Here is an 11,560-nt window from a genome sequence, read left to right as displayed (position 1 = left end):
AACCGTATCACTTCTTGATATTATTTCGCTATTGGGCCATTCGACTTCAAGGAAGGGTTTATGAAGCACTTTTAAAGCGAACAATTTAAATATTACGATACCGACACAGGTTTTCACAATTTGAACAAATTGTTAAAATGTTGCACTAAAATTTTGGTGGGAAAAATTACACCACTCATAGGGCTAAACTTATGTTAACTCCAAATCTCTCTTAGATGCCATTCCCGCCAATTCAAGTACATGCAGGACAGCCGGGAAAAACTAAATCTCCTTTAAATACACAATTCGCTGTTTCTTGAAACACATTTCAGAGCAAGATTCTGTTTTGTGATTATCATTATAGTCTCGAATGTTATATGAATTTCTAGAAAAAGATCAGAATTAGGTAAATTTCAATCAGCCTTGTTAGTGTTATGATGGCGATTTTCAAAGACACTGATCACAGACTACTTGTCTTCCACAAATTCCTTTTCAGAAAAAGCCAGCAGTTGTCTTCTAAAGATGTCTTCCATTTTCTTATAGATTTGGATATCGAAATGTAGCGCCCTCATGACCTCTGGATCAGATGACAGTTTCCTCTTCGTAGTTTTAACAGCTTCTTCTTTCGTTATATTTGCTTCCCCTCCCGTTAATACATGATAATCACGCCTTAAGTTTTTCTGTCTGCCTACACACAGTTTGTAAAACGGTAATTTAAAAACACGTTCGAATAAGCGAAAATTTGTGTCGTATTCAGCTGTCAAGCCCACGACAGCGAACCATGATTCAAGATTAGCCAAGACGTAATCTAGAGCTAGCGCTTTTTGCTTATCGTTCATGAGGTGATCCAAAATGAGTTTGTTTCGCCACCATGGGCGGATGAGTTCGACGGACGGGTCATCCGGTCCGCGGAGTTCGTCAACTAAGTTGGTGTACTCATCTGTGAAAAACTCGGGGTTTACCAACACCTGGCGAAAGAAAAAGCTCCCTTGGTGAACAGCCCAGTCGTTCACCGTCATGTTATGTATGTCTCGCATGACGCACTGGGGCTGCCTCGAAGCTCTACACATGTTGTACGAGGAAATGACACGCTCCAGGGGATCCCTCATCACCGTGAAGTACGCACAAGGTCTCTTGGCAAACTCACAAACGGAAAAAGTCGAATCCCCCATGAAGCTGGTCCTTGAAACTTCGACATGCCCCTTCTCTAGTATGGTGCTGTAGACATCGCCGGCGTTCAAATTCGTCGCGGGTCGGGGACGCGGGTCGCCTTCAAGTTTCATCAGATCAATGAGACAGCTCTTGGTTGTAGTCCCGCCAGATTTCTGATTGTGAACAAACACAATGGTGCAGTTTCCGTACGCGTACGTCTCATCCGACGGCCACCGTTTTCCTACCTTCGGGTCGAACTGCCTGGTGAAGAAGTTTGGAAGATAGTTCGACCTGATCATCCAAGGGTATAGTCGGCGTATTTCATCCTGTAATGTGTTCCTTGATTTGTGTCCTCTTGGGAAAACAAAAATCAAAACAGAGTATGCATCAATCATGATAAGCTAAACCTTTGCTCAATGCAATATATGAGGAAAGAAATTACAAACTTCAAACCTTCCATTTTCAGGTATTATCAGCAGACTGAAGGTCTACTAAAATAACATTGTAAACAATTATTCTTTATTTGCCAAAAAAGGCTTTGAAAAGAGAAATGGTTGATTCTATTACGTCACCTAATCGTACTGCGGTCATTAAAGGGCAATAGCTGTGAATTGTGTTGATGTTTTCACTGTTTTTCAATTGCTTTGAGTGTTAATTGCAAGTTCTCATTCTACACCCAGATAATGTTGCCACAAGTACTTTAGCTTGCCAACACAGCATCTCTATGTCAGTAATGCTCTCTTATTCTTTGTATTTGGATTTTAGCTCGGAATGAAATTCACCCGCCAAAAATCATGATGTATAAAGTATGCATGTTAATGTCGTCGAACATATCTTCAATTCGTTGTTTGCCTTAGTTGCACGGAGGCAAACCTTATCCTCTCCTTCTCCGACGCTGTTTCATGAAAATTTGTCAGATAGTATAATTTATATATATATATATATATATATATATATATATATATATATATATATATATATATATATATATATATATATATAAATAAAATATATATATATATAATGAATATATATAAAATATATAATATATATATATATATTTATATATATATATTATATATATATATATATATATATATATATATATATATATATATATATATATATTATATATATATATATTTATATATTTATATATATGTATAGGATAAAGCCCGAGTACGAGGGCTCTTCTGGTATATAAAGTCCAACCCGACGATAAAATGTCGAGGCCGCAGGCCGAGACATTTTATCGTAGGGTTGGACTTTATATACCAGAAGAGCCCGAGTACGAGGGTTTTATCCGACTTATAAACTATCGCCCCTAACTGATATATTTTTGTTTTCAATGTTTTTATTTACGTCAACCGTCCCTTTGTCAATGTAACATGTTTAGGATATGAATTAAAACTTTTATTTGTGAAATAGCCTTCAAATGTAATGGGACATCCTATAAATGCCCTAGGGCACATTATATAAATGCCCTAGGGCACAGCAGATTTTATGTTGCAGCTGGTTTCCGCTGTGTTACCAAATTTGAATATTAAAATGTACCAGATGTCTACAGAATATGACATGTTCACTTTTGATTGGACAGTACTTTACTGAGGCGCTGTCATTCGTTTCTTGAATTTGGTGACCAAGGCTTTACGAGTAAATAAAACACCCTGAATTGAGCACTCTGATTGGTCAATCAACAGTAGATAGTTTTTAAATATATATATATATATATATATATATATATATATATATATATATATATATATATATATATATATATATATATATATATATATATATATATATATATATATATATATATATATATATATATATATAACAGCTTCCAGATTCCGTTTGGAATTTCCATTTTGTTTCTGACTCGCATCTGGTTTCGTACCTTTAGTGTCAATTCTATCACTCCCTATCATGTGCTATAAAAATATGCTACAAGTAATTATTTCATGCTTTCACTTTTGAAATAAATTCAGTTTTAAATTGCTCTTATGGCCAGATAAATGGCCATTATTGGCTCAATGGCCGCATTAACAGCCACTATCTAATCACTGTTTACAAAACTGACCGGTATCAATTCACCGATTACATAACTAGCCAGTTTTGTTTACGACAGCTAGAATATCTGTCAGTGCATTACTCAGCATCACATTAATGGCCGTTAGGGGATGAACATTTTGTTTAACGTCTAGAAATATTGCCATTAATATTATCAACTTGACCTCTATCGATATACGCCAAAGATGATTTTTGTACATTTTTACTCAGAACATCCCTAAATGAAAACGCATAGATGTCATAAAACGTACACAACAACCATTAGTTAATTAACTGTGTATTTTTGCAGTCATGTTTGCCATTTTTGGTCAGGCCATCCTGAAGTGAGCTCACAAAGATTTCCACCTTATTCATCAACGCATGTGTCACATATAGTTATTCCGCCTCATCGTTATTCAGTTGACCTCTATCAGTTGTAAGGTCGCTTTTAATGTCGAATATAGCTCAAACCACATCAAAAACATAGATATAGAAGACAGATTGTTGTGTTTTAATGCTAGGGGATACACCCTGTGCTCATTGTCAGGAAAAATGATGCCCATTAAAAGTTATCGTCAAATGACACTTATCTATTAATTGCAGAGGATGAACAGGGAAAATAAGATGGAGAATAAACTTAAATCTTTCTACTAACTTGCTTTTGTCCAATAGCTAACACTAACACCAGGCATGCCATTTATACCCAGATCAAAAGAGAAGCAAATAAATATGATCAAGTTTTTGAGATGTCAAATGTTTAACATTAAAATTGTAACCATGTGGGAATGTGACAAGTAACTGCCTACAATTGCAACCTGGCCCTCTTAGATTTCTATGATCACACATTTGATGTGTCTCACACTGCTCTTTCTCCTCAGGTGAACAACATTGCTGTTGAAGCTTCAAGCCAAAGAAAAGAAAACAAGATTTTGAAAAGGTAAATTGCACAATTCAACATACAGTTGACAGGCTAGGAAATGCTTCAGATGATATCAAATGATGTTTTGTGGCTCCAGTCGTAAAAATGCAAGAAACTGTTTGTTAATCCTCACGGACACCGTCCGGAGGAACTGACATGGTCATATCCATGCGTCCGTGCGCCCGTCCGTCCGTCCGTCCGTCCGTCCATTCACGCAGATATCTCAGAGATGCCCAGAGTTATTTTATTCAGACTTTGTACAAGAATAATTTGTCCTGCGATCAAATCTTGTATGGCTTTGTTACGGCCATTTTATTGAGAAATCGGGACGATGACATTTTGTAAAAAAGCTTTGTTTGTAGAGCGGCTGCACTAAATTTAATGAAACTTTGTAAGATTTTTTCTACACAGAGCTCTGATAGCACACAATGGGATATGAAAGTATTGCATCAATTAATTGCTAAATTGCTTTTTGATGAATTATTGTAATTAGGGTGATATGTCTAGAAATACTGCAGCAAATTTTACAAAACTCGATACAGATCTTTAGCGCATAGTCCCATATAGGTTTAAAAAGACACTTAGCAAGTTCATACAAATCAATTGCTAATTTGCATATTTAATGAACTGTCCTAATTAGTGGGCTATCTCCAGAACCACTGCATCAAATTTGATGAATTATGGTACAGATCTTGATCTTTGAGTACTGTAATACCGTAAGAAGACATTAAGCAATATCATATCAATTAATTTCTGATTTGCATATTTGATCTTTTGTAATTAGTGTGATATGTCTAGAAATGTTGCATCAACAATGAAACGTGGCACAGATGTTGATTTCTTTTGAGGTGTAATGGCATGCATTGATATGTAGTAGTATCATACCGATATACTGCTGATTTCCATATTTAATAAATTTTCGTAATTAGAATGATATGTCAAGAAATTATTCATCAATTTTCAGGAAACTTGGTATGGATGTCGAGCTCACATTGCTTTAAAATTTCAATGAAGACAATTATCAGTGTCATTCAAATTAATTGCTAATTTGCATATTTAATGAACTTTCCTAATTCGTTGGCTTTGCCCAGAAACACTGTATTAAATTTAATATGTCTTGTTGCAAATGTTGATCTGTCAGTACTGTAATACTGTGCGAAGAAATTAAGCAGTACCATGTCAAATGATTGTTAATTTGCATATTCGATGAGCTTTCATAATTAGTACATTTCTAGAAAGGCTGTATTAAATTTGTGAAGTTGATCTCCCACAAGTGTTATGGCATGAAAATATATGTACAAGTATCATACCAGTTAATTGCTGATTTACATATTTAATGAACTTTCGTAAGTCAGTTGATATTGCTCATCAAATTTAATGAAACTTATTACAGATGTTGACCTCACATTTGTTTAATTGTGGAGAAAGGCATTATTTAGGTATGTAATTGACTTGCCTAATTAGAGTTATGTCTATAAATGCTTCATCCAATAGATGAACTTTGTACAGATGTTTATCTCACAGTGTTGTAATACAATTCATTGACACTTGTTGGTATTGTTTATGAAATGTGGTTCATGTGATAATCAGGCAGTGTTTTAATAGAATGCAAAAATATTTGGAAACATCTTGTCGATTAATTACTATTTGACCTAGTTAATGACCTTTTATAAGTAGGGTTGCGACCCCACATTTGTTTTACGTTTTCACCACAATGGAACTCATTTTTAATGACAGGCCCAATTAATAAAAAGGATTCTATCCTCCAAGGACCTGTGATCAAAGTACCCATTAACAAGTGGGGACTGTGTCATCAACGATGACTTGTTGAGCTTTGAGTTGCGATAAAATGTCAAGCTTCCAAAACAATGAAAAATATAAAGAGAGAATTACTTTTATAGCAAGAAATTTATGAAACTGTAATGCACAAAAATGTTAACCTGACAGTTGTGTATCACTAATGAGGTTTCTTCAAATTCCGCACAATATTATACATGTACCTTGAGCTAAATCGTCACGTACTCCCCTCTACTAACCACAAAATGTTTCATCTGCCAGCATTCCTCCAGCCCCCTCCCCAGTATTTGTGAATGTAGCTTAACTTGTCAAATTTTACGTATGGCATAAGGAGATCTATTTTGATCAGCATCCTTGGTTAGTTTATCTGTTTACTGTATAAATGTTTTCCTTGTGTCCCATAAAAATTTAGTTTGTAACATTGCAAGATCACTTAAACTTGAATCCGGTAAAACCTTACCCAGGTGTATTATAAATATCCCGACTGACATGAAAACATGTTCAAACTAACCCATGGAACTATGTAAGGTACAAAAGACATACTGCATTATGCATGCAGTTGTGTAATTACCATTATTCATTATTTCTTTCTCTCCTCAGGTACAATACATGATGAACAATGAATATGGATATGAGAGAGAGTAGCTTCTTGCCATCAAAGATGAGCTGTGCTAGTGGAGAGGGACATATATTGAGCAGAAACTACCAGTGCATGTTCTTACACAAATATCTGTCCAGCTCACTACTCTTTCAAAGAGTATTGGCAAAGGCAAACAATACTGTAATTTTTAAAGTTCATATTTAAAGATTCGTGAATGACATGAGTGACGTTTTCTACTTACTGTTCGAAATAATGTCAAATGTTTTGCAATGGCCTTCTCAAAACAGTCTTCGCATCCGTTGTGAAGATATACTTGACATAATCTTATTCTTATTCTTATTTTAATTCTTATTTTTCCTTGTTTAACTAAACGATTTGTACGTTTGTTTTTAGACAGTTTGTCACTACGGTTTTAACATTATTACAACATTTAAAGAATACAGCTGTGCTGCATTTTCATGATGTGATATTGGTCTTGATGATCTTGTTTGTAACGGATGAGTGAATAAATTCAAAATATTATGGCAATTAATAGATATTTAGGAATTCTTACTCAGCTGTATTTAAATATGCCTTCATGTGCCGCCAAAATATTCATTGCAAAACTAACAAACGGAAAAAGGAATTGTCCATTATGGAAACAGGATAAGGCTCATTATATGTAAATGTGATGAAAATTTAATCTGTTTTTCTTCGTTTCTGTCTAAAGTATTCTACCATAAGAGGAAACCGAAAGTAAAAGAAAACATTTTGTTTTGCACTGTGTAACTGTATTTTCTGTCTTATGAGATTTACACTTTGAATTGCTTACTTTTAGAAAAATAAAAATAACGTCTGAATCTATGTAGAAATTATGTGTCTGTGGATGTTTTCTTAACTGCCGCACTTAATTTTTTAATGTCCTGCAAATGTTTGCATGCATTTAAAGAAATTTGTGATTATTTATTTAATCTACTATCAAATGTGGTTGCATCAATAGAACGATATCGGATAGGCTAATGTTATGTGAACGAATCGAAAACTGATTGTTCAATATAAGAAATTTTGCACATAGTGAGAACTCTCACATTCTTGAAAGAAGTGGAACCAAGAAATTAAGAGATATCAGACTACTGTTAGCACATTCGTTCGTGCCAGTAGGAAAGTTACAGTAGGGGTCAAAGGAAGAATTGCCCGCCAACTAAACTCACTCCTATAAAATACATATTATTCACCTGAATAACTCTTTGATCAGTGCCCAGCAATATACATCTTGAGCCACCCATGACGAGAGATTGAATTGTGATGTTGTCCAACGAATTCCCGTTCTACTGGATTAAATAATGGTTCTTAAGTACATTTTATGCCATCTCTGCGTTTTCAGTTAGGGATATTCTGAGTAAAAATGTGATAATCATCTCGTCAAAATTATTAGCAGAGGTCAAGTTGACAATATTAATGGCAATATTTCTAGAGTTAAAACAAAATGTGCATTCCCTAATGGCCATTAATGTGATGCTGAGTAATGCACTGACAGATATTCTAGCTGGGGTAAACAAAACTGGCTAGTTATGTAATCGGTGAATTGATACTGGTCAGTTTTGTAAACAGTGATTAGATAGTGGCTGTTAATGCAGCCATTGAACAAATAATGGCCATTTATCTGGCCATAAGAGCAATTTAAAACTGAATTTATTTCAAAAGTGAAAGCATGAATAATTATTTTTGCATAGGTTTATAGCACATGATAGGGAGTGATAGAATTCACACTCAAAATTATAAAACAGGTGTGAGTCCCAAAAAAATGGAAATTCCAAACGGAATCTGGAAGCTGTTATATATATATTAGAATGCTCCTCGAAAGTGAAAGAAACTTTTGCTTAAACTTTCTTCAGTGAAAGTCTGTTTTTCCATATCTGGCATTTTTACACAGTGTACCTTATAGAGACAAACAAACAATGTGGGGTTAAACGTATGAATGGTAGTCATTATAAATATGGTCCAAGCAAAGGGGTGCAGATGATCATTCGTTCAATGAGTTAGACCTTCTCTTGTATTCCACGAAATGGAAAAATTCAAATGGAATTTGTTTCTTTAGGGTAGCATTCACTTCTGGGACAAATATTAGGACTCTCAAAGTTTTAAAATTCTTTTCGGCTCTACCACTTGTAGGATCGAGTTCATTTTTAGGCGACCACCTGGTTATAAATTTTATTCTTAATTTGGTAAAAGAATGGTTAAGACTTTCACTGAGGAAAGTTTAAGCAAAAGTTTCTTTCACTTTCGAGGTGGATACTATTATAAAATACTTATGAATAATAGGGACCCTACTAGTTAGACTTGATACAACATATTTATTTTATTGTTTTGAAAAAGAATATTTAGTACAATAGATTCAACACATCAGCATTCCAAGTTTAATTTTTATGATGGAAATTGTGATTATGCGACAAAAATGCTGCACAGAATGTGTTACGGTAGTCAGTAGACAGAGCTGGCAGCCTGTATTATATATTTAAGATTATTTTTTCTCTTTGAACATCGAAGAACACTAGCCTTGTGGCGATGTCGCATGACATGTTTTGCTAAGCAACGGTTGATACGGTCGTTGGGATATTCGCGACGATACAGATTTTGTTAATAAACTTTTTTGTAGGCGAAAGAATGTTGAGTAAGCGAGGGCTACATGCTATGGCTACCTTTAGTGTCTTTTGTAATCTTGCAGTATACGAAGACGAGTTTTTCAAGTTTTGGTGGTGATTGACAGACGCCCGCTTCACTCATTACGAAGTGTATAATTTTTTTCAAATAACATAGTTTATACAATTTGTAATTTCGTATGTTGAACGGAACGCCCAGGTATAAACTTAAATGAACGGCTGGGCAAGGAATTTGGGTAATCTTTTCTCAGTGTTTTGATATTCGACAAAAACATGCGCTAGTCATGATGACATCCTTTGGGAATAGGGGCCGTATCTTACCGGTGAAAACATATATTTCACTCGTTTTGACTAAATTTAGGATTACTCAAGCAGGCTTAACTCATTTGATTTTCTATAACGTCTCATGATCTCTGGATAAACAGTTGTGTGTAGATAAGCTGACGATTAAACAAACCATAAATAAGGCTTAGCCAAAGCATTGAGTTAAAGGGACAAAGTCGGCCATTTTTCATGAATTTAGTTTGATGCGAGATACTACTTAATATTGTTTGACATGTTGAAAGATACTAAATGAATGGTGACCATGCATATATCACCCCGGTTTTAGACACGATACATGAAAGCATCGCGAAAATAAATTAATGGTCATATGAGCATCAATGGTCACCCATTCATTCAGTATCTTTCAACATGTCAAACAATATAAGTAGTATATCGCATCAAACAAAATTCATGAAAAATCGCCGACTTTGTCCCTTTAACTTTGCCTCTTGTCCGAAGACTCTTGCAAACATGACATGCTAACTCGTTTTTTCGGTTAGTTTTCTTTTAATGTCAGAACATCAAACTAGCAGTTTGAGTCGACATGAAAACAACAAAGTAGGAATGATTTTTAGCAGAGGTAAGTCTGACACCTGGCAAGAAGACAATGATAATGAGTTTTTCTAATCTTCATTCAGGCTTGCTCAGAGGGTGGTCATACTGATACGAAATATTACTTAATATCGTTTGACATGTTGGAAGATACTAAATGAATGGTGACCATGCATATATTTCACCCCGGTTTTAGACGCGATACATGAAAGCATCGCGAAAATAAATTAATGGTCATATGAGCATCAATGGTCACCCATTCATTCAGTATCTTTCAACATGTCAAACAATATAAGTAGTATATCGCATCAAACAAAATTCATGAAAAATCGCCGACTTTGTCCCTTTAACTTTGCCTCTTGTCCGAAGACTCTTGCAAACATGACATGCTAACTCGTTTTTTCGGTTAGTTTTCTTTTAATGTCAGAACATCAAACTAGCAGTTTGAGTCGACATGAAAACAACAAAGTAGGAATGATTTTTAGCAGAGGTAAGTCTGACACCTGGCAAGAAGACAATGATAATGAGTTTTCTAATCTCCATTCAGGCTTGCTCAGAGGGCGGTCATACTGATACCAATGTTTTCTGTTGTTTGAATCGCAGCCTTTCCATGTATAATTGATGTTGAAATAAAATGCTTTCCCGATTGGTCTAGATCGATATGCGCGCGTGTGGGAAACAACAACCTTCTTCTCTATGGCCTGAGTACGGGTTCTACAGCAACGGACCATCTTACCTGCTTTTTGCAATTGCTGGGACGGTTGTCCCCTTTCGCCAAAGGAAGAGTATACTCGACGAACTTAACAGAAGACAAATCAACGCCAGAGGCAGAATCCTCCTCCACGCAAAAAGCCTGTCGAAAAGCCTGTCGAAAGCCATGATTCTCTCACCGTGTCCGGCCCCGTTGCTATGATCTGCAGCTCTGCGCGGATTAGGCACCTTCGGAACAGCTGGACGACGTTGAAGTGAACCCTTACAACGTATAAAATCAGGACTGCCTTTTCGTGAGCCTGACACGTCGCAACCGTCACCTCATCGACCGATTGTAAAAAAAATGTCATATAGATGAACTGCTGATCAAATTTGAGTCAGCGATTAACATCATTTGCTGTTGTTCCACATATGTCGACAAGCGATATCTTAAAGCCGATCGCTTGGCAGCATCAACTCCCGTAAATGAAGACAGATCATCCAAAGAGAGGAGCGATTAAAAATACGTCAAATCGAATTTCTGGTCCTATTTTTTCGTCTGGCTTTTGCAAAATAGCTTGGCAACTGTGCCCTCTTTAAACCAAGGATTAAAATACACGGTTTCTGTGGCCGCAGCTGTTACTAGTATAACGATGCATTGGGGCCTGTGGATATGTTTCTCCCCTTCAGAAAATCTGATCACACACTCGTAACAGATTCGACGTGCCAGTTGGTATGATGAATGGGTTTACAAAATTTGCCTATGGATGTTTGTCGTCCTGGGCTACAATTCTGGAAGCTCAATGTTGAAAGTGGTGCCCTGAATCATATGAGACTTAAATAAGTTCATGGAAA

At 35.7% G+C, this 11,560-nt stretch overlaps 1 protein-coding gene across 1 annotated transcript; it reads right to left on the bottom strand.

Annotated features, from left to right (window-relative positions):
• Positions 1-232: 232 nt before the first annotated feature.
• LOC139137316 (uncharacterized) lies at positions 233-11,041 on the bottom strand. The gene is made up of 2 exons (XM_070705382.1): positions 10,752-11,041; positions 233-1,485 (listed from the first exon to the last, which is right to left on the bottom strand). The coding sequence occupies exons 1-2, from the start codon at positions 10,892-10,894 to the stop codon at positions 447-449; spliced, it is 1,182 nt and encodes a 393-aa protein (XP_070561483.1). The 5' UTR covers positions 10,895-11,041; the 3' UTR covers positions 233-446.
• Positions 11,042-11,560: the final 519 nt, after the last annotated feature.

The sequence above is a fragment of the Ptychodera flava genome, chromosome 1 (assembly GCF_041260155.1).
Source record: "Ptychodera flava strain L36383 chromosome 1, AS_Pfla_20210202, whole genome shotgun sequence".
Classification (NCBI taxonomy): Eukaryota; Metazoa; Hemichordata; class Enteropneusta; family Ptychoderidae; genus Ptychodera; species Ptychodera flava.
This window is presented reverse-complemented; position numbering and strand designations above follow the sequence as displayed.